The sequence below is a fragment of the Parasteatoda tepidariorum genome, chromosome 11 (assembly GCF_982258835.1).
Source record: "Parasteatoda tepidariorum strain Cologne lab strain chromosome 11, Ptep-v5.0, whole genome shotgun sequence".
Lineage (NCBI taxonomy): Eukaryota > Metazoa > Arthropoda > Arachnida > Araneae > Theridiidae > Parasteatoda > Parasteatoda tepidariorum.
The window spans coordinates 21,381,197-21,405,864 of NC_141765.1; the positions used below are offsets into that span (position 1 = coordinate 21,381,197).

General features: G+C 29.0%; 2 protein-coding genes across 6 annotated transcripts in view; one reads left to right on the forward strand and one right to left on the reverse strand.

Annotated features, from left to right (window-relative positions):
* LOC107437112 (uncharacterized) overlaps window positions 1-2,660 on the forward strand; it is a 136,103-nt gene extending 133,443 nt beyond the window's left edge. For 3 of the 4 annotated variants that reach the window (XM_016049010.4, XM_071187830.2, XM_016049011.4), the window contains one exon: window positions 780-2,660. In XM_016049010.4, the coding sequence (XP_015904496.1) occupies window positions 780-962 (183 nt within the window). In that variant the 3' untranslated portion in view covers window positions 963-2,660. The remainder of the gene's footprint in view (window positions 1-779) is intronic. The other variant, XR_011638275.2, reaches the window with a different exon arrangement.
* A 2,033-nt stretch (window positions 2,661-4,693) lies between these two features.
* Window positions 4,694-24,668, reverse strand: part of LOC107437113 (centrosomal AT-AC splicing factor) — a 41,741-nt gene continuing 21,766 nt past the window's right edge. The window contains exons 8-10 of one of the 2 annotated variants that reach the window (XR_015430426.1): window positions 24,339-24,424; window positions 16,802-16,931; window positions 4,694-4,862 (exon numbers count right to left, since the gene is read on the reverse strand). Coding sequence is in view for 1 of the 2 variants with exons in the window: in XM_016049012.4 (XP_015904498.1) it covers window positions 4,826-4,862; window positions 16,802-16,931 (167 nt within the window). In the remaining variant the exon portion in view is untranslated. The remainder of the gene's footprint in view (window positions 4,863-16,801; window positions 16,932-24,338; window positions 24,425-24,668) is intronic. The other variant, XM_016049012.4, reaches the window with a different exon arrangement.

Genomic DNA, 24,668 nt, shown 5'->3' on the forward strand with positions numbered 1-24,668 from the left:
AGTCTGTGTAACTTTTTATAATCAGCCAAAAACTCTAAAGATATAGGTTGAAATTCAGTGGGGAAAAAAAAAGTAAGAGGGATTATTTTTTTAAGAAATTGTATTTTCTTACTTATCAAAAGTAAATACTTTACATTAGGTATCACTAAATTTCAATGCTATTGATAAATAATTTTTAATGTTATACTATACTTATTATGAGGAAAACACCTATGGGACAAATGTATGAAAAAGTTACTAACAGATTTTGATTTGAAGGTTTTTTATTTTAAATAACTGATTAAAATCTTGTGATCTGTAGCTTAATTACATTTTCGAGTAAACATTATAATTGTTTTTTTTTTTTTTGCAGTTAAAATATTACAAAACGTTATTTCATTTAAAATAAAATTGTACATTCCAAGAAATTAATCATACATATAAAAGATGCCTCAAAATTGATTTACAACTTCTTGATTACATTAAGCCAGAAATTTGTATTCTTCTCATAGAATTAAAATTGTATAAAGGACTTAGATAAGCCAAATTATTTAAGTGTTCAGGAGAGCAGAAAACGCACTTTCTGTGAAGGAAATAAAATGATTTTGTGTATTTTACAGCCATCTAGTGAAAATTCTATTAACTAGTTGTACCTATCTGGAAATAATTCTAAGAAACTGTTTTCAAGTTAAAAATATCACCACTAGAAAAGTGTAGTTTGTCACTGCATAACTGTAAATCTTTGATTTGTTGATTATTCATTAGTTGTTTGTTAATTTATTTTATTTTATTTTGAATAGGTAATTTTACCGACAAAGACAATCAGCAATGAGCGCATTTTAAATACACTTTTGTATCAAGCAGATTCTGGAATGTATCGCATTCAGCAGTCATTTCTAGAAGAATGTCGGGCAAATGCAACAGATGAAACTGAAGAATATGACAGCTGGGAACTTTTAGAACACAAAATCAACACGGATTAATAAAATTTCTCAGGAAATCTGCGAAAAATTTTCTGTTTTGATAAAAAATGCAGTATTTATCATTATGCATGCATGTTTGTTCTACTGTGTATTATGAATGTTTGGTATTAATTGTAAAAAGCTCATCAATCATTTTTCATACTCAAGACACAGGTGATGATGGATAATGGTGCTCTATATAATACCTACGTCCTAAAATGAAAACAAAGCATGACTTTTTTTAGTTTTTATAGTCAACACAGACTTGTAGACATTTAGAGTTTTCATTTCACAATACTGAGTTTGAACACATTCAGAAAAAAAATATTTCAAAAAATCACTGATTGTAGTGTTTGACTATGTATTTCATTTTTATTTAACACAAAAAAATATGTTATATGTGCTTAAGGTAATATCCATGCTTGTAATTGTTTTTGACCTCATAAATGACATAAGTCAAATGTTTTTTCCAGAATATTACAATGTGAAGCAATTGTTAAAATAACATTTTTTGAAAAATTAGATTTCTCAAAATTCTCAATGAGAAATAAGTCATAGTTCCCTAAATTAATTTTATTTTGGAGTTTTATTTATAATTAAAATTTAAAATAAATTGTATTGAATGACACGCATAATTAGCTATTTTTCGCATTTATATATCTGGAAAAAAATTAAAAAGTTGGAGGATGATCATATTTATCATCAAATCACTGTATGTAAATTTGTTTAAATACTTTGTTATCACAAGGGTCAGCCAAAAACTACTCCATGCATAAATAACTTTCTGTGTTGCGTGCAGGCTCAATCGCATGTGAAAAAATATTACCAAATTATACTTTTTAGAAACATCTTTTTTAAACAGTAACAGTGGGAAATTTTGATCAATTGTACTGCTCAGTAGCTATCAAAAGGAAACACAATGGAAAGGTTTTTGGAATTATAAGAATTAATTTTTTAATTTAAGTTTTTAGTAGAAAAAAGTTCAAACTGCAGATTTACTATACAATTTTTAACAGATTAAAGGAATTACTTGAAATCTATCAACCAAGAATATAAGCATTATTAGAAATGCGTTCACTTTCCTCCCAGATATAGTCATATCACATCTGAAAATAATAATACCTAACTACAATTTTTGCATTAATTTTTTAAAAATAAATCTTTGAAAATACATAATTGCGAGATATTTTGATCAATTGTAATGTTTACTGGCTGTCAAAATGAAACACATTGGAAAGATTTTAGGAATTAAAAGAGCCTGTTCTTAAGTTTTAAGTAAAAAAAGGTTTAAGCTGCAGATTTATGATGTAACTTATAAAAGATTCAAGGAATTACTTAAAGTCTAAGCACATTTTTAGAAATGTGTACACTTTCTTCCCATATGCAGACATTAGGCATTTTTATAAATTTCCTTCAAAATTCATTCATAAAAATTATTTTCAATATCAAAATGTTCTCACATTTTTATTGCACATTTATAATATTAACTGCAATAAATTGTGGCAATCTGAAAAGGGAGTAGCATGATCAAGATTATGTACTCTAAAATATAGCACATCATGCATTTAGAATAGGCCACTCCTGACTTATCAAGGATTTAAAATGATAGCATTTATTTTTGAAGCTAAGTCAATATATAAGAAGAGCAACTATATGAAATGAAACTAACACAAATAAATCAAGAATTTCAAGCATTCTTATCCTCCCCCCTCCCCAAAAAAAAAAGATTGAAATTCTAGAACAAGCTTTGTATTATTTTTGAATAAAATCATAGAAGTAATTTTATTATACATAATTACTAAATCTAATGATATTTCCTAATAGATTACTTTTTAAAATGTGAAATTTTAACTAATAATTATAAAAACATATCGTTCCTGATATGTAATTCCAATTTATTTTTCTTGGTTAAACATTTCTTTTTAATTTAAACAAATATAATATTATGCAAAATTAACATAATGATTTTTGAATTCAAACTATATTATTTCAAAAGCAGTTAAATATGAAGGTTAATCAATCTAATTTAAATTTTACAATCAGTATAATCTGTACTTAAACAATCTATTATATGGAAACTATCACAAATACTGAAATACTTTGCAAACTTTATACATTTTTTAAAAACAAATCACATGTAATACAATTCATATATAGAATACAAATAAGTGTAATTAGAATTAGTGGGAGAAAATGTGATAAAATTCCCAAAATAACAGATATTTTCTCTCTAGACACATAGCAATATAAAAAAGATGATATAAATAAATAAATTTAAATGGACAAAACTAATGCTACTATTGAAACAAGATACAATCTTTATAAAACAAAATTAGATTCCTTTTGGGAAACATAGAATAATGTACTGAAATCTGAAGAAGATTAAATATAAGTCACAGACTCTTGAGATTTAAGTACTAATTGTTGCATTATTACTTAAAGAGACATCAGTTCACTGCCATCATATGTGTAATGTAAACAGTTTTATGAATATTTCATATGTATAGTCGTTTATTTACAGGAAGAATGTCATATGCTTAAATATGATGCATTTATTGACAAATTAAAGCATTTTGTAATTATTGCTTTAAAATTGATATTTTTTTATACTTCTATTTTTATCAGGTGTAGTTGCCTGCCTATAAATTTGATTGGGAAGAAAATTATTTTTAGATTGAAATGTTCATGATGATATTTTCCTCTAAATAAAATAAATCATATTGTAATAATTAGTAATCCTTTAAAATCAGGAATTTTCAATTGCCTTCAATACAAAAAGCAATACAAGTTTCTAAAAATCTTCAATACAAGTTTCTAAAAATCATCAATACAAGTTTTTAAAAATTCCCAAATGACTAAATATTTTTGTTCTATATACTCATAATAGACATCTACCTTATATTAAAAAAATTTAATTGCATGCTTTTTATTACTGGGATAATAAAAATATATGTCCTTGTATTGGGTAAGCGCACAAGCACCTTTTATAGAAACCACCATCTGTTAAACATTATTGATGTTATAAATATTATGTCCTCTAAATATTGTATTAAAAATTAACCCTCTTCAGATATAAAAAGAATTATGAAACTGTGTAAGTTGAAATTACAATGAGCCTTCATCTGTAATGTGGTTGAAAAAAAATCTGTTCTTTCCAAACATATTGTAGATTTTAACAATAAGTGTTGCCTGTCATATTTTAAATTCTGTCATAAAAATCCATATCAATGTGAAAGAAATGAAGAGTGATATAAAGCCAAATAACTAATATGTGTATTAATGTTATATAAAATTTATTTTCAGAAATAAATAATTTTGAATACTCAAAATGTAGTTCATGTTATTAAATATTATTGAAACATTTTTTCCACAATAAGGCATAACCAATATACTACATTTAAAACAAAAAATTCCCAAAGCAAAATCCATTAACATGCTACAATTTTATAATTATTTTTAAACTGTAAATATAAATATGGCAATTCATTAATGAGATAAGAAGTTATTCACTAAGAAGATAAGGAAAAATGTCAGTAAATATAAGCAATAAAAAAGGAAATCAAACCTTAGACAATTTTAACAAATACACTTTCTAGATTACATATAGCTCCCAATAAAATTCAACATTTTAATTCAATTATTTTATTTATAAGTGACAACATTATTGTTTAAAATTCAATAGACTCGAGTAATTTTTCTTACACAATTTCATTGATTTAATAATTTAAATACTATAAATAATTCGTACAAACTGAAGTAACAGCCAAATTTATTGATAAGTAATGAGAGTACAAAAATATGGATGAAAGTTGAGATTTAAGAGAGAAAAAATTAACAGAGTATAAGACTTGGTATATACAGAGATTGAGGCATTGATCTTCTTCTTAAGACCCGTTTAGAATTTTTTTTTTCACGCATGCCCTGAAACAAAGCAAATAAATATTAATTGTTTTTTCAAAATAATTTAAATAAACCTTTAGAAATCCTTTTCAAAAAATTTATGCTTGCTTAAATCATATTACAACAAAGCCACCATGATAAACAAAGCTTATATTGACTTTTATTTATAACCAATAAAAAAAAATTAACAAAATATATTTTTTTTACTGATTCTTCAAAATAAATTTCAATTTAGTCAAAATCAAAACATGTGAAATTGTTAGGAACATTCTGACTTTCTCTTAATTATATAGAAGAGACGAGAATAAGAAAGATAATAGCTAAAACCAGTTAGCATATTAAATTCTACAATTGATTTTTCAATATTATACAAGAATTATCACATAATTTGATTGATTTTAAAGCTTTTTATTTTGAATCATGTAACTCAAATTCTCTAAAAAAATGCAGTTTTTTTTTTAAATATGGAACTTTTACAGTCTTTAAAATGTAAATTTGAAGAAAATATTAATGAAAATAATTAAAACTAAACAAATGAGTTCAGGTATAGTTTAAAAAAATACTATAGGTAGTAGTAATAGTTCTTTATTTGCATCACACTACAACTACACAATAGACTATAGGCAATGGGGAAAAAAACTAGAAAGAATTAATTTTTTCAAATAATTAAGAAGCAAACATTTACTTTAAGATTTTAAACAAGTTTTAAAAAATAAACACATAATATATCATGTCAAAGAGTAAAACTTATACAATACAGTGGGTAGGACTAGGATATAAATCGATGTATCGAGACATATCGATTTAACGCATATATCGGCAAGACGGTACAGCGACTTTCATTCAAGGCGATGCATCAGAAATCTGATTTAAGCCGTCGAGTAAAGAAAAAAAATACAGCGATAACAGCGCAAAAAGATACAGCGATATACACGCAAGGATATAAGATAATGATATAGCGATATAAGACTCTTCTCTTACGTTTCGATGTCGACTCGCGCTCTGGAAGACGATGTTCGTTTCGTTATGTTGAAATGGCCTTGATTGGTGAGCTGTAGAATCAGAATAAGAGTTTTGAGAACACATATTGTTATATCACATGTTCCTTTTCGCACCTCTTAGCTTTTTTTTTCTTTGTCGCGACTTTTCTTGTAGATTATTTTCTGTGGGACTAACTTCGTGATCGCCGATGTTACCTTGTTCTAAAGGCAATCTATTATTGAAAAGAATATATAAAGAAGAGATCTTCATTAATTAGATAAATTTTTTTTAAAAAAAAACTTCTTTTTATTTTTAAATGTGAAAGTTATCGGCAATCTAATTTAAGCGCCAATAAAGAATTGAATTTGTTAGGTTATTCTTTTACTTTCTTTTAATTTATTTAAAACTTTTTGGATGAAATGAGTTTTAACAAGTTTTTATTACTGATTTTAAATTTATAAATCTTGTTGTTTTTATTTTTAGAAATAAAGTTAAAACAAAATTTATTTTTGTCATTTGGATTTGGACATAAGTCAATCAACTTTATTTATACAAAACAATTTGAAAGGTTTGCGTATTTTATTCATTTTTTTAAATCATTTAGCACTTCGTTTTATTAGAGAGTATAATAATTTTTTTAAAAAATATTATTTTCATATTATTTGTTAATTAGCTAAATATATTATCGAATATCAAAATTTTTTTATTTTTAAGAAATTAAATCTTACTTTGTATTTCGTTCATTATTCGGTCATTATTTAATTTTATTTAATTATTTATCTGAAATGATAAGGTCCCGCAGTGGACTGATCGTTAAGACACGGTTCCCTGCAGATCACCGAAGTCAAGCATCACTGGCTGCGGTCAGTGTGCAGGTGAATGACCACTTGGATCAGTCTGCGTAGGGACCGAGGGTGTGAGGTATTGGTCCTTATTAAACTGTTCTACCGTAAAGTGCTAGACTTTGCGTGCAGGTCGTCGAGCTACCGAAGCGGGGGTGCCATCCCATCTGCAGACGATGAAAATTGTGATGGCATGTCTTCGGATCATCCTCAGGGATGTGGTTCACCGTTGCCAATAGCCCATTGTGCAGCTCTAGTGTGATGTAAATGAACCAATAATAGAACTATAATAACTGAAATGATAATAATAAAAAAAAATGTTTTAAAAGCGTTTTTTTTTTTTCTAAAATTTATTTAGTACTTTGTTCGTTTCATGTAGAAATTGAACATTACGATCGAACTTAATAATTATGTAATTATTTATGCATAATAGCACAAGAAAATATTAATTTGTAAAAAACGCTTTAAAAAAAGTTTTTAACACTTTTACGCGTATTATGAATTTCTAAAAAAACATTTCAATAAATATTTTAAGTAAGATTTGTACATTGTAGTCAATTTATTTAATATCTTTCTTAAGCAAAACATATATATCTTCAAATTTATAAATTGATTTAAATCAATCTGAGTATGAAGTTTTGATAGAAATCTGACTTTCTGTGCCTTACAAGTAAATGAAATTCAAAAATACCATATCGCGATACATCGCTATATCGCGATGCAAAACTGACGATGCATCACGATATATAATTTCTAATATCGCCCAGTCCTAACAGTGGGTGATCGGTTAACAAACAGATTGGTTAACGAACAAATAAAGGTTAAAGAAACGGTTAAAGAAACGCTTTCACGAAAGATTTTTGTGTTCGGATAACGAACATTTTCAAGAAAGATTTTTTGTGTTTGGACAACGAACACATATTTGGATAATGAACAAAACAAATTCTAACGAACACTTCACGGCCTGAAAAAAATTAATATTAAACATTTTGTTATCATTTCGCATACAAAATAAGATCACTGAAAGGAGAAATGTTTAAAGCATGCTCAGTATTGATAATTACTAAATGAAACTATTAATGAATTTAAAGGTCATTCAATAATTATTATTATGACTAAAATCAATAGACACTTGAATACTTCAATTTCAATATGAATATCAATATTTTCTGACAGCTGATAAGTTATGGGCGAGTGGATTTGCTAACATGGTGAATAAATTAAGCGAATTCTTAATTTTTTCAAACAGTGCAGACTACAAAATATAAAGGTGCCAATGACACGCTACCGCCGTAAAAATATGTGAAATATGAGAAACGGACTAAAAATCATTTTGCATCTCTCCTGAATTATGTTGTTTACCTATTAAACTTCAAAGTTCTATTGAAAAAAAAAATTCCAATAGAATATTCATACAAATTAGACCATCAGTTTCGGTTTCGATTTCATTCAAAATAGAAAATTACTTTGTTTTGAGCTCCCCCCCCCCCTTGTTCATTCCCTGTCCCATTGATTGTCTTGAGTGACGTATTCCAGACAGCAGACTCCTTTCCAAATAGTCAATCGCCTTTTAGTCACCACTGACAACCCTGAATGTGGCAATAACACACGCGTGGTGCTAGTGTGCGCCGAAACTTTGTCAATAGTGTACGCTAGTTGGTTCCTGTTCCTCTAAAATTTTCGTCTGTGCTTTTCTGAACCCCTTATTAAAAAAAAATGAAAATCTGACAATATTGTGGGTCCCAAAAAGCATGGAGTGTCAAGGACTGTGCTCACTATAGACACCAAGCGAGAAATGATAGCCAAAGCTGAGAGAGTGGACAGAAAATGGCTGATGTTGCAAGACAGTATGGCTCGAACAGCTCCACAGTATGCACATTATTAGCTAAGAAAGATATCATCAAGAAGACTCAAGCAGCTGAAAGAGAAACGAAAATCACAACTGCGAAGCAAAGAAGTGCCATCCATGATAAAATGGAGAGGTTGCTTTCAGTTTGGATAAATGAAAGGGAAATGAAACGAGATGTAACTAGTATGCCTATCATTCAAGAGAAAGCTAGAGAAATTTTTGAGAAATTGAAAGAACAAACCCCAGGTTCGTCATCCGAGGAGTTAGAATTCAAGGCTACCACTGGCTGGTTTACAAAGTTTAAAAGAAGGTCTGGAATTGAACATGTATTAATGCATGGTGAGTCTGCTAGTGCAGATAAAGAAGCAGCTGAGAAGTACTGTCTCACATTTCAAGAATTCATTGAAACAGAAGGGTATCGTACACAACAGATATTTAATTGTGATGAAACTGGTTTGTTTTGGAAGCGCATGGCGAACCGTACCTACATTACGAACGATGAGAAAAGTGTTCCTGGGCATAAACCCATGAAAGACCGATAGACGTTACTTTTGGGAGCTAACGCTAGTGGTGATATGAAGTTCTCGTTTACCACTCTGAGAATCCCAGAGCATTAAAAAAAAATTCCATAACTAAGAGAAAACTGCCAGTAATGTGGAGATCGAATCAGACAGCACGGGTCACTTTATCTTTTCAAAAAATGGCTATTTAAAGTTTGTGCCCCGAGCATCAAGGACTACCTTGATACCAATGACTTTCCGTTGAAAGCACTGCTGCTATTGGACAATGCACCAGGACACCCAAAAGATCTTGAAGATAATTTGTTGACAGACTTTCCCTGGCTGACAGTTCAGCTTTTACCTCCGAATAGGACTTGGCTGATTCAGCCGATGGATCAGGAGATTATTGTGGCTTTCAAGAAATTGAACACTCGCGCGCTGCTTCGTCGGTGTTTTGAAGCAAGCCAATTCTCCTCAACAATGACTTTAAAAAAATTTTGGAAAGAAAGATTTGACATTCTTGAAGCTATTCATATCATTCAAAAGGCGCGGTCAGAAGTCACACAGTGACAGTTGATTTCTGCTTGGCAGAAGCTGTGTCCATCCTTTGTTCAAGGAGACGGAGGTGATCAGGGAAACACCCCTGAAATTATGGATGAAATTTTGACAACTGCTAGAGATCTGGAATTGGAGGTGAACGAGAATGACATAGAAGAGCTCATAATGGGACATGAAGATGAACTGACGACAGAAGAACTCCAAGAAATTTTGAATGAAGAACACCAAGAAACACAGCGAAATGTGTCTCCTTCTAAACAAGAGGAAGACCAAATAGGACCAATGCCGGCATCTGCCATTAAAGATCGTTTGAAAAAGTGGGAGGATGTCAGAGCAATGGTCTTAGAATGGCACCCAAGCCAAGCTGATGTCAGTAGGGTTGGGGATCTTTACAACGACAATGCTATTAATTACTTTCAGAAAATCCTGAAAAAAAGAGAAAAGCAATCGACATTGGACATGTTCTTCAACGCCCCATAAGCAAAAAATGAAAAGGACTGATTAATATGCAAGACTATGTATGTATTATTTTTTTAAAAACTTAATAAGAAATTATACATTTTTAAAATGTAATTTTTAGGGTCTCCAGAACGAATTAATCGATTTCACATAGAAGTCTATAGTGAATCAATGATTGGTTAACAAACAATTCGGATAGCGAACATAGTCTTGGAACGGATTATGTTCATTAACCGATCACCCACTGTATGTCCAAAGATGATAAGTTTGCTTAAAAGTTTTACCTCATACCCTAGTATCCCACTTTTGAATTTGAGAAAGGGGTGCTTTTTAAACTGTACAGATCTTAATCTACAGCTAGAATGAGTGTAAATTCATATAACAAGGTATTTAATATATTGACTCACTTGATTAAAATAAAGGCTAAGATGATTCACTGTTTTAATATTTTTCAGCAGCATATTGTTGAATATAAGCTCAAATAAATCAGTTCACAAATTCAGTTCAAAGCATTGTATTAAATAAAAATAATGCCAAAAAATTAATATATTCAATGCTTTAGTAACTTTAGATTTTCTTACAAACTGACAAGCCAAAAAAAAAAAAAAACATTAGCTCATTTACCTAACTTACAGTGCAACAAAAATGCAAGATATGGCAAAGGTGTTTGTTATCTCAAAATCTTAATTTAAAAAAATCTATATATATTAAATAATCTATATTTTATTTTAAAAAACATATATAATCTTATTTTAAAAAAAATCAAATTAGTTAAATAAAAATTCCATTTTTTGTTCTCAGTTCCCAAAATATTTTTAAGACTACAATTACCTGAATTGTTCTTCAATTAAAAATTTTTTAAACAATCCAAAATTATCATGATTTTTAAAATGACTCCTTTCTCATTATTATCTGAGAACACCTTTTAGAGGTTTTTCCAGAGAAATACTGTAAAAAAATCTATTTAACTTTTTATTTGAGTTACAAAAGAGTTTAGACTAAAACTGGATCAGAAAAATTTCTAAGGATTTAAAATATTTTATCATTTGAAGTAGTTTTCAAATCCTTGAGTGAGATGCTGGATAAAAAATAAAAAAATCAAACACCTTGAAACAAAATTTTTAAAACTGGCTGACTGTATGAAGGATCAGTGAAACAGGTTTCCGGTAACACGAGAGGTTAAATTAAGGAAAGCAAACAAATTTTTAGTTCTAAATGAAAATATACTTACCAGACCAAAAAAAATTTCCCTACTGGAGATATCATGAAAAGCATAATTTAATACTAAATAAATGTAGGATAACTGCTTGGATTTGGTTAGAAAGTGAATCCACAAGGTTTTGAAAGTACATCACATCCAGTTGAAGCCACTTAGCTAAAAGTTTGAACATACAAATTTATCAAATAGCAGAAATGCTGATTTTGGTGTTTTATCTGCTGTTTCAAAATGTCCAAGAGATTTTGTTGAAAATTTGAAATCCTGTACTATTGCAGGCCAATTAAGATGAAATAGGGGTTTGTAAGTATTCACAAAACTAGTAACTTATTTTTTCAGGATGGCCACTCAAATCAGGTTTCAAATTTCCCTGATTTTCCAGGTAAAAATCCTAAAATTTCCAAGTCAGCGTGTTTTTTTTTCTCTCATAAAGTGTAGGATGGATATAAAAAAAGCGTCAATATTATAAAGTTTTTAATTATAATGTTATTCTTTTAATATATCATCTTGAAAAATAATTAGACTAAAATTATTGTAACATTTTGGCAAGATCTTTTTTTAAATTTTTTAATGTTTTTGTACAACATTACTTTTTAAAAAATTAAGACATATGGAGAAAAGAATATGATTAGCTTGTAAAATATATTGTTTTTAATGAATAAATTTTTTTCAATGTGTAACTTTAAGTTGTTTTTGCTCAAAGAGTACCAAATGGCAAATACAGAAGTACCAAAAAAGCCTTGGATAAGTATTGTTTAATATATTTTCATTGAGCAAAGAAAATCATTCCAGGTGACTATATATTAATAAATTTTTAGATTTGCAGTGGCTCCCAAAAGTATTCTTCACTTTTATTGAAATAGGGCATTATTCACTAATTAAAATGAATTTAGAATGGGTATTTAATAATAAGATGTATAATCTATTCTTAGCAAAACTACAAGGAATATTTTAAAAACAAAGCAAATGTTTATTTTTAAGAAATTAACAATCAAAAACTAGCAAAAATTTTACTTCACAAGAGTCATCGTACATTTAAATGCTTTCGGATATCAGAATTAAAATTATCGTCTGTTGGTTTAATTTTTTTAATATAATTATTTTTCATTTACCTTTTTATTTATTTATTTGCTATTTAGTATTAAACATACGATAGCAAAATTATATTTTAATTTTTATTTGCTAACTCCATAATATTTTCTATTATCATTCAAAAACAGCTCGTAGTCATAATGAAATTATAGACAACTTTTGATAGTTGATTACCGTAATTTCGCGGAGAAACGCCGCCCTGGTATACACGCTGCTCCCTCAAAAATCGGCTGACAGAAAAAAGCTTTTCACCGGACACGCCGGGCCGAATTTTTAACAATTAAAGAATTTTGAACTTAACGCGGTTATTGATTAAAGTCTGCTCTAAATATGCATATAATTTAAATAGTTAAATAAAAATAAATAAAAGGATATTAAATATTTAAAAAAAATAGAAACAATCCTAGTATATAAAATAGATTTTAATAATTTTCTAAGTAAAATTAAGCATTTTCTAATTTTAAAGTGAAGTAACCATTAAAATATAAATAAAATAATTAATATATCATAAACCATTAAAATAAGTATGAAATTTTTTTAAAAATAAAACGATTTTACTTTTAAATTAACAATCCAAAATCCTGTTTTAGAAATAAACGATAAATCGAAACAAATTTTGTTCAAAGAAAAATTTAAGAATAATTTATTTAGATATCACGTATCACTATATATTGATATCACTGCACTTAAAAATTCCTCAAAATCAGAACTCTCTGTATCAGAGCAAATTAGGTTTACTATTTAATTGTTTATTTCGGGTTAATCTCCGTCACTTTCGGTTTCGCTTGTCACGGGATGATTTCTGCTTTTTTGAAGCCATTTATCACAGTTTCTTTTACTCTTTTAATTGCTGACAGCTTAAACGCAACGGTATAATTTTTCCTCTTAATGGGAGGCATTTAAAATGGATAACTTAAATACAAGTTATGTTACAACAAAACAAAAATAGTATAAACGAAAAAAAATATTAACGAAAGAAAAATATTAATAAAACAAAAACGCATCAGAACTGAAGATAAAATGACAAAAAAACATAATAATAATAAGCTGAGGAAGATGATCGAAATCAGACAGAAATATGAGCAATGAAAAAAAAAACAATAAAAAGCTCTCTCCCAAGCATTTAAAACAAGTTTCTATTTTTAGCAATTCCTCCCCCTATTTTCGCTTCTCAAATCAGGTTTCTTTTTTCAACTGACTCCGCCTAGGACAGTCTTTCTTTTATCCCTGTCCTAAAATTCAGTCAAATTGTCACTTTGCTTTTTTCCCTCTGCACTGACCTTCAGTGGAAAGTTTGAAATTCTTTTTGAACATTCTAATTGTAAGATTATTGAAGGTCATTCCAAGCTCATCAGTATGCTTTATTTACCAAACATTAACATGTTTTTAACAATCTGCAAAAGAAAAAAGGGGAGTGGAGAGAGGCATCCATGACAAGTGGAAGAGTCATATTTCCTGGAAAGAACGGGGGGGGGGAGTGTTTGTTTTACAGTTACATTATCACTGGCCCCACCCTGATTTTCTTCATTCATTCCTTTCTGATTTATGCTTCTCCACACCACGCCCATTTCCTACACTCAACAGCTGTCCATATGGCAGAAGGGAAAGAGAGACTTCGTTCTCTTGTGGATTGTGGTCTCCAGAAAATGATTCCAAGAAAGGATTAGGGAGGGGAAAATTCCAGGTGCGCTGACCATTCCTTGGAGTGACATTAAGCATGAAAAAATAAATAAAAAGTACTATAACAGGTGGAAAAAATGAAAATGAAATTTCCAGTGCGGTTTCTGAAAAGCAAAATTTTTTGAAGAAAAAAAAAAGTAATACTATATAGGCCGCCTCGTTAGATACGCCTTCCTACTAAATTTTCAAGTTTTAAATCAATAACGCTGCGGCCTATCTCTGCGAAATTACGGTATTTGTCAGCATAAGAGGTAAATCCGTAATGAATATTTCTAAATTAGTTTATTGTGTCCTATTCCACTGTGCAATATGTGATAAAATGCTTAAAAGGACTTCATATCAGAGGTTAAAATTATAAAATTTGTAGAAAAATTCATAAATTCACATCTGAGTGTTGTAAAAGTTTCTGCAAAATTTAATAAAAAAATAATCTGCTTGAATTTCACCTGACAAAAAAAAATTTTTTGCATTTATTTACAGATTTAAAAAACCCATTGTAGATGCAAAAGGAAACTCTACTGAAAGTTAATTTAACGAAAAATTAGAATATTTACTAATAGGTGGAGATTTTGTTTGAAAGTGTATGATGACTTTTGTGAGATAAGGTTTCTGTTACTTTTTGATTTCTTAAAAATAAACTTTTGCTTTGTTTTTAAAATATTTCACACAACTTTGCTAAGAATAGAATATGTTTTTATTATTAAATATCCATTCTGAAATATTCATTTTAATTAATAGATAGTCTTATTTCCCTGAAAGTTATAAGTGTTTGAACACTTTTGGGAGTCACTGTATTTAAATTTCAATATAAAGCAATTTTATATTGTATTTTATCTAAGCAGTACTCTTTATATAAGTGTTTGAACACTTTTGGGAGTCACTGTATTTAAATTTCAATATAAAGCAATTTTATATTGTATTTTATCTAAGCAGTGCTCTTTACATAAATTATTGATCATATTTTCTTCAAACCAATATCTCAAATTAAATGTTTAAATAATGTTGTTTTGAATTAGCATTATTATTTTAAGAGATTCAGCTTAGAAGAATGAATGTTGCAAATGCAAAATTGTCTAATTTCTTGTTGCATACTCTATGGGGAAAAAAACATAAAATTCTTTAAATTTTCTTTTTTTTTCTTATTTGAAATTAAAATATTTAAAGAATTCCAATCTAAACACATGGTTTTTTAGTTGAGCACAGTTAATTGTCTTTGTAATAACAACTGGAAACTTGTACCTGTACAACAAAAGTGCAGAATAAAAAAATAAAGTTTCGGTTTTCCTTCTTCCTTATAAACACATTTGAGTAAAAAAAAAATTTTATTTTATGTTTATACATCATTTAACATGTTTCCTTTACATTCCCTAGTCTTTGTCAGCTTTTTATGGTGAAATGAGAAAAAGTTTTGGAAATATCTCTGGAATGCAAGCAACATTTACAAGCTTTCGATATTGTCATTACTATACAATTCGAATTTTGAATCAAAAATCAAATATCTACCAACAAAACAGTAAAATTAAATGTTGACATATTGTTGGTTCTTAGAAAAAACTTTTTTTAATTAAAATGTTATAAAAATTTTAAATGAAATCGAGAAAACTAGCATTAATGCAACAATTGTAACGATTTGTTGACATACATTGGCGTTTGTAAGAAAATGTACGATTGGTTGACTAGGCTGAGAAAAAATAATTCATAGATTTCATTGGATGGGAGTACAAAAGCTTTCAGAAAAAGAGTGCAATATAAAATCTACTGCTAATAAATTATAACCAACTAATGTTTGGAGAATTTCATCAAGTTAAAAATAATAAAATATTTTTAATCATTTTGTCAAAGTAGAAAAAATTACCACCCAAGCATCAGAATTGACTTTAACCATAAATGGATTCAGCCCACGGATTAGAAGAAAAAAAACCTTACTTTTAAAAACAGAAGCAAATATCTTGGGGATATAATCGCCAAAGTGCCAAACAGAATTCAAAATTGCAAATTACAAAAAAACACAACATTTAGATGTTTTTTGGGGGTGGCTACAAGTTATACCTTTCAAGGTGGTCCCTTTCTGTGATGTTTTTTGCTAGTTTCTTATGGGCTGCTGCCAGGAAGTTGCCAAGATCTGTGGCGATTATTCTGCCACAGATCACGATACGGAAATCTCCCCCATTTTAACCCCTTCTTCCACCTCCACCACAATCTTTGCCTTTCCTAAGCTGCGAAGTCCTTTAGTCTCCATAGAAGTAAAAAGTTTCTCCATTCGTTTAGCGATTATACGGAATTCTAGTTTAACAGGGTTATAATGGAGCAAATTTTGACGCAAGCAAAGTACCACTAAGTTGATGATATTTCAACTGTTCTGCAATATATTTCCGTCGAAAAAAGTCAGTATAACAGATGGTAAAGTAACTTAAATTAAGAAAATTAGTGTAAATTAGTAAAATAAAGAAAAATCAAAGTAATATTTCCAGCTTTTCTTTAAGATTCTTCCAGGGTTTTATCCAAATTTCCCCGATTTTTCCAGCATAAAAAAATTCTCTAATAATTCCAGGTTTTCCAGGTGGGTGACCACCCTGTTTTTTTAACACATATTCATCATGAGATGTTGATTGAAAGGCAACACTTGACCACTCAAAAGGCTGATTCATATTTGAGAACACCAGAGGGCAGAGTTACACGGCATTAAATAATACATTATATGATTTCTTTAGGGATGACCTTTTTTTTGTAAAATGAACTAAAATTCATCTAAATGAAATGTACATAAATAAGAAAAAACATACTTAAAATATTTGCGTTTCCCTTTATTCCAAACACCTCTGAAATCTGGCATCCACTTAGCTGAATATTCACCTGGCTTTTGCTTTACACCTAAGCGCTTAGAAGGCAATCCTTTTTTCTTTTGAGCAGTAACTGTTAAAAAAATAAGCTATTTCAGACACCACATGATAACATAAAAATTCTTATATACTGATATAATTGAACAAAATTAAATAACTAAAAATTATCATAAATGTATGTGAATTTATACATTTTTTGAACAAGAGTTGGTAATGTTTTATTTTATATGACTATTGATATTTTATTTAGTTTAACAAACTGATATCAAGAATTCGGAAGGTAAGAAAAATGGCAATACAATCTAGTTACAAAATTGGAGAGAGCACTAAAATTGTACAAAATACTTGGCTTATATCAGTGACACAGAAAAAGAATTCTTCCACAGACTAGCCGATTATAAAATTTTCATAGCCCATGCTTCTCTCAGAATTATTCTCAACATAATTTTTTTTAAAAAAACATTTTTTACAAAACATACTTTTTAAAATATTGCTAAGACCAAAACATATTCCAAATTAAAAATATTCTCTCTTTACAAATACTGTGTGTGATCAATTAAAATAGCAAAAGAAAAAAATACCAAACAAAATAATATACACACAATTTGATAAATACAATAAAAAATCAATATCTATAGCCACAGCAATATAAATAATGCAAACAATTTTTAATTAGAGTATTTACTTATACAGGATTAATACCAACTCAGATGAAAATATTAACTAAAACACTATTCACAAAAAATATTCACATTGATGAAGAAAACATTCTTACTATAGCAAATATATCAAATCTATTTTACAATCTAATTTCTTATTTAACACTTCTTGTCTCCCTTTTTAATAGTGTAATATAATGAACAATTCATGAAGTAGAGTTTAAAAAAAATACCAGCAGATCCTTTCAATTGATACAGCAACATACGTAATGGAAATTTACTGCTGTTATATTAACCATATTAACCAGAAGACACTTTCTAAATATTAAAATGTACTATTTGCAGAAAATATTTAAAATGGTGAAATAAGAACCCAACAAGTACCATTCATCAATTTAGAACTAACTTTTATATTAACATTTCTTGCCTCAACATTTTTAGGAATGATTAATTACGTTTAATTCATTTATCACAAGCAGTGCTGAATTCTCCCCCCGCCCTAAAAAATGGACTATTGTACAGAGTGCAAAAAAAGGACCACCCTGAATAAATTTTGATATAATCATCGAGGGAGTGACTTCATGATTTGATGGTAAGTTCTAAAATATATTAATTAATTAGTGGAGGCTATATTTTGAGTTACGAAATCAAGACACAAAACTGTACTTTCTCTGAATAAACATACCCTTTTTTCCGACAGATTTGGATTTCTTACATCCGGAATATAGGAGATAGCCACAATCTGGGAAATATGGTTCCCATAAATTGGTCAAGAGAGTGATCCAAAGTTTGGACCTCTTAATGTTCATTTTACTTTTTGCGCATGTCGACATATCTCGAGATATTTTTAACGGTATACTGAAAATTTGGTAGTTTCAAATTTTTAATATTGTCAAATTGTAAAAAAATCTTAATGCTATTTTTCATGGAGCTCCCGACAAGTAAAGAAAAACAAAGTATGAAGACCGATTTTCATTACATTTCCTCCACATTGATGTTTGACATTTGAAACTGATTTTGTTACTTACAGTGCAATAAAAAAATGAACTACCCTGAATGACTTTTGATCTAATAATTGCATCTTCACGTTCTAGCACTCAAACTCAAGGGGATGACCTCAAATATGCTAATTAATTAGTGCAGACGACATTTTAAGTTATGAAATCAGAAACAAAATACTCTCTTTAAATAAACATACCTTTTCTTCCACGAATTTGAATTTTTGACTTTCAAAACATAGCGGGTAGCGACAATCTGGGATATATGGTCCCCATACTTTTGTCAGGAGAGCGATCCAAAGTTTGGACCCCTTAATGTTAGTTTTACTTTTTTTGTAACTTGACAGACTTCAAGAACTTTTAAACAAATTGAAAAATTCTTACACAAAATTATAAAATTCGCTTACCAAAGATAATTTCATGCAAGAAATAAATTTAAAAAAACATTAATTATTTTTTATTATTTTGTTTAATAATAGTCGAAAAAAATTTAATTGTAAGGAATACAATTTTTGACATCATTTAACAGAACATAAGTTTACATTGCAAAATACAAAATTTATGCAAAATTAGTCTAATTGTCTGATAAATTGAATTTAAAAAAAAATGGCTGATTTCCCCCTCTACTCTTGTTTTAATCAACAAAATAGCATTCTCTAATAAATTTCACTTGAAGCGAGACAACTGCAAACAATCATTGAAAAAAAAAAACAAGAATATTTTTTAATTACCAATTTTCAACATCACAATTTTAAAAATGGAAACGCAGGGTATAATTTCAATAGAATCATGAGAACAAATGAGCATTGAACATTATATTTTTCCAAGAGAGGATTTAGTAGCAGTTGGGGTAACTATATTTGACAACAATTAACTATATTTGACAACAATTTGTAAAAAAAATTGTCTCTCATTTTTATTTTTGGCTACTATATTCTTGAATTAGTTTAACTAATCTTTCTGTATCATTCCTGACCTCTATCTTCTCAAGATTTTCCTTTCTAGTTTTGTAATTAGCCTTCCATGCTGAAGGATCCTTTTTAAGGAAGTCGGTACTAATAGAAAATGTTTATAATGATGGTTAAAAGCGATGAAAAAGGATTTTCTATAGAAGGAAGAAATATCATTTTGGCATGGAATGTGTCGCATTATTTTAAATATTTCTTTTTCATCTTTTTCTTATACATCTGCATCCAGCATAGCTTGAGCCACATTTATCTTAAAGGTGGTTGAAACATTATCATCAAATAAGGCAAAAGTTACAGTTTTGCGAGTTAAGTACCAGAAATGGTTGGAAAAGTTTTGAACAGCAGCCTTACTGATTTCTCCAACAGCACTCAAGCAATGAAATACACAATCTTTTTATCGAATTATTTTCTCTGTTGGACAATCGCAGCTGATTTTAAAATAGGTAAATACAGAGTACATAAATTGCCTTTGCCATTGATTTAGCATATGCAATGATATTCCGCTTATTTGGAATGCTATCAAGAAAGATCGTAGTTAGCTCCAACAATTCTCAATAATCATCTGGGAGATGTTTCTGCATACAAAGTTAGCATAAGAATGGTAGAGCGAAGATCATCAGGAGAATCTGTATTACAAGTTATGTAAATATTCTTGACAATTATGACCAAGTTTCTCTAAATCTTTCAAAAAATGCTATGTCTGGACCAGAATATGCATTCATGGCTGAATCAAAAGAGGTTCCAAAATATGATGAAGGTATAACAAATTACGATTGAACAATTTTTCAAGATTTATACAGGCACCATTCATTTGACTTGTGTTGCTTGCTGTTATATCATAACAAAGTGCTGCATCTGTTATATACGTTTTAACACTACTTCGTAAACAGCCACGGTCTGATCTTCCACAGATAATGTAGAGATTTTAAGGGCTTTCAAACAATTGTTCTTTACCTCAAAAGGCTACTATTAATGGTAGTCTATTTATCTTTTCAATACTGACACTTAGGAGGGAAGCAATTTTTCATCCGAATGTAACACAAATTTTTGGCATTTCTTTTGGTTAAATCTATGCTGAGTTTTTGTGTCTTTTCACTCCAATTTGTTTCTAATATGTGGTAAAACAGGATTTAAAACCAAGTTTTTTGTATCTAACCCAAAGTCTTCAAGAGCAACTATTAAAACAAAAAGAACCCTTTTCTATAGGTTATTTTACATCAATCAAAAATTTCTGAGAGACGGGGAGTAAAATATTGCAATTTACTTTGAGTTTCTAGAACTACTCCTGCCTTGGTTGCTGATTTTTGCTTGCAGATGACTGAAGAATCTTTATTGTCTTAATCGCCTTCACTACTTAATGCTAAATCATCGGTTTCTGATGCTTCAAAATGCTGCCCCAAAACTACATTTGTATTTAAAATTCAATACTTTATTAATTATATGATTCGAATTATACAGTATAATATATTATTACCTAGAACAAACCCAGTTTTCAGGCTAATCCAATGTGGTTCTTTTAACTTCAGTACGAATGCACCTTAAAAAATATATCCACTACTCTCTATTTATGCTTTTTTCATATTTTGTAACATATTTTAAAATAATTTTACAAGTTATTCATAAGTACATGACATTGTTCTCCCTTCTTGTTTTATATGCTCCTATTTGTGCTTTATTCTGAATTTTTTCTTGAATTTTTGCGACATTTTAACTTTATACAATAACAAAACAAATTGGTCTCTTCAGGGATGAGAGTAGTCAGAAAGTAAAAAAGAGGAAATCCAAGAATATATACATATATATATAAACAAAAATTTGACAAAAAAAGTGCGATTTTTAAACTTGTAAGCCATGTGATTATAAATCCCGATATGAGGCTTTTAAATCACGTGAATATGAAACTCTACATCGAATTTAAAAAAATACGAAAATACAAATCATGATGCGTAATTTTTAGATCAAGATGCATAATTTTGAAATCGCGCGATATTGCAACCGCAAAAACGAATCACGACATTGGATTTGCAGAGTCTGGACTTGGGATTTCTAAAAGGCTTGTTTGAATTGTTTTTCGTTTACACAATAAATAAAAATTTACAAGATTAATTGAATGAGCAAATAAATATTTTCCCCGCAAATCCACCTCTATTTTTTTCCGCTTTTTTTGTTTGCTTTCACTCCAGAATACAAGAAGCAGCGACGTCTAAATTACGAAAATACGAGCTATTCCGCCGACGGATAAAAAATACGGAAAATCTTATTTTCTGTGCGTGAAATCGGAGAAAACAACTAATATAAGTAAACATGTGGAAGGGTTAGCAGCTAGGACGTAGTTTGAATTTTCTATTTTTCTTTGAAAATCGTAAATAAATATAATTATTTGACTTCAACGACTGAATTTAAAAAAAAAAAAACGGGACATTTATAAATAAATTAAAAAAAAAAAACGAAACTTTTAGAGAATCTGAGTTTTTGATAAAAAGGCTGAAATGCGAGAGACAAAAGCGAAAAAAATCTCATCCCTGTATAAAGGTCAACCTGTTTTATCCCAAGGAAATGATTTATAGAGAAACTTCAGAGGGAGGAATGAGGACTTCAATAATTTCGCTCCGCGGAAAATTAAATTCCTCATAAAATATTTTAACTTGTGCAAAAAAAAATTTCAGCGGAAATTAGCGGGAGAAATGGAAAAATCTGAGAAAAAGCGGAAATCCGCGAATCCGCGGAAGAATCTCACCCCTGTCTCTTTTTTTTTTTTTTTTTTTTGGTGCTCATAAACACTATTGCATTCATAATTTTTGCTTTGGCTACATTAATACTATCTCAGAAAGCACTATCTTTACAGTTATATATACACCCTTTTCAGATTACCACAGGATTCTATCTTTTTGTAGTTAACTTCTCCAATTTTTGAATATTTTTTTTTTCATTTTTAAATATTTTTTCTTCTTTTATTAAAAATCTTTTTTTCTTCTTTTCTTTTTCCTGTTTTCCTTGACTTTCTATCTTATGTATAACTGCCATTTATATATATATATATATATATATATATATATATATATATATATATATATATATGTATACAGCGTGGCTCAGAAAATATGCATCAAATAATCATATAAAAGCAGGTAGAGAGGACCTAAATAAGCATATTTTATGAAAGGTGTGAGTGGAAATACCCAGTTAAGCTGATACTGCTGTTGCTGAGTATACAACAATCCATGCCGCGATGTGAATCTTGTACCCTTGTTGGTCATCGCTCTTTCAAACAGCTGTTGCAAACTGTAATTGATTATATTTTGATTGCAAACTGATTTTGTAGAAGAGTGTTGAGGCAAAAATACAGTGCAAAAGCACTGAAATGTAAAGCAGCAGGAAACATAAGTAAATAAATATTCCAAGTTCGACAAAAAGAAACAATGATTAATGAACAGTTTACAATACCTAAGAATCAATAAGTTTATTAATCAAATTACAATCAATTACAGTTAACAATAGCTGCTCAAAAGTAATCGACATTAACATAGCAAGCAACGTTAGTAAGGAACAGTGCTCTCTATCGGCTTAACACGGCATTTCTGCACATATATTCCTTTGTGAAATATGCTGATTAGGTCCCCTTTATCTGCTTTTACATTTTTGACATATTTGAATCACTATATGTATCTATATATACACAGTTATAAGTCAGAAACAGATAACCCCAACATATAACATATGCCACCAAGCATGGCAAAAATAAATCTCTTCACTAAATGAATATCATAAAAGCATATAATACAGTAAATTGATGTAATATAAAGAATGAAAATTTCTCAAAGGATCTCAATTTTTGACACAGTTTTGCAACATTCGTAAGCAGTGATAATAAAAATGCATGAAAAAAACCTAAGCTTCAAGAAAATATTTAAAAATTTTGAAATTCATTGCTTTTTTATTATTTGTGAAAATCTCAGATTTTAATGCTTCAATTTACAAATATGCTTTAAATCATAGGTAGGCAAGAAACAAAAGCTTCTCTCTCTCCATAATCTGTATATTAATGGTTATTACTCATGCTTTTAAATAACCGCAATGTGAAATTTTAAAAATCAAGCAAATCTTGATTCGCAATCTGTACAATGAATTAATATGAAGCCTGCTGCAGGCCTCTGATATAGAAAAAAATTATAAATCCCAATGTGTGACTTGCAAATTGTAATAAAATTGTGATTATTTGATATGAATAGCAAATAATACAATTTGAGAAATGAGTGAAATAACAAGTTGCATGAAGTCACAAGTCCCTTGAATATAAATTGTAGTGGTGTGATGGTTCATCCATATGGTGATGCATTATTCATAAACATTTTTAACACAAATCCTGATATGTAATTTGTAAGTCACTTTCATTCGAATATGCATGTGAGATTCAATAATAAAAGTTTTCATTCATTCACTGCTTCATAAATTGGGTTAATAAGAATCGTGATTCAGAAAGAATGAAAGTGAATCTGAAGAATTTAAGTATGTCCATTAGCCCAAAAATTACATCTAGAAAATTATACATAAATCATAAGAAAATATATATACATGCTCCTAATTATTAAAATTAAGAGTCAGTTTTTTTTTCAAAAAAAATCAAACAAACTTGATAGACATTTCTAACCTGGTTGAAATTTTCTGGAAAAATTCTTTGCATAAAACTTAAATACATGTTTTTTTTTCTACAACAAAAAACTGAGATTCTTTGAAATTTTGAGAAAAACACACATGTGGCAATACTTTCTGTTAAATATGTGAACCATGGCATGGATGGTTATTTTGATCAAATTTTTTATTAAAACTTTCATTCTAAGTATTAAAATATAAATACCTATTGTGGACTTTTACACCGAAGGTCAAACGTCATTCAAAAATCTTCTAAATAAGGCTATTTTCTTAGATTTTGACCGCTAAAATCTACAGATTCAACATTTGAGGAAACACATCAATCAAAACAAAACCAATCTACAGTGTGCCAAAAAAAAAAAAAAAAACGGACCACTCTGAATAATTTTTGATCTAATGATCAGATCATGTTATAGGCCTTTATCTTCATGGCTTGAGGAGGTGACTTCCAATATGCTAATTAATTAGTACAAAAATATTTTAAGTTACAAAATCAGACACAAAAAAGTACTTTCTCTGGATAAACATACCGTTT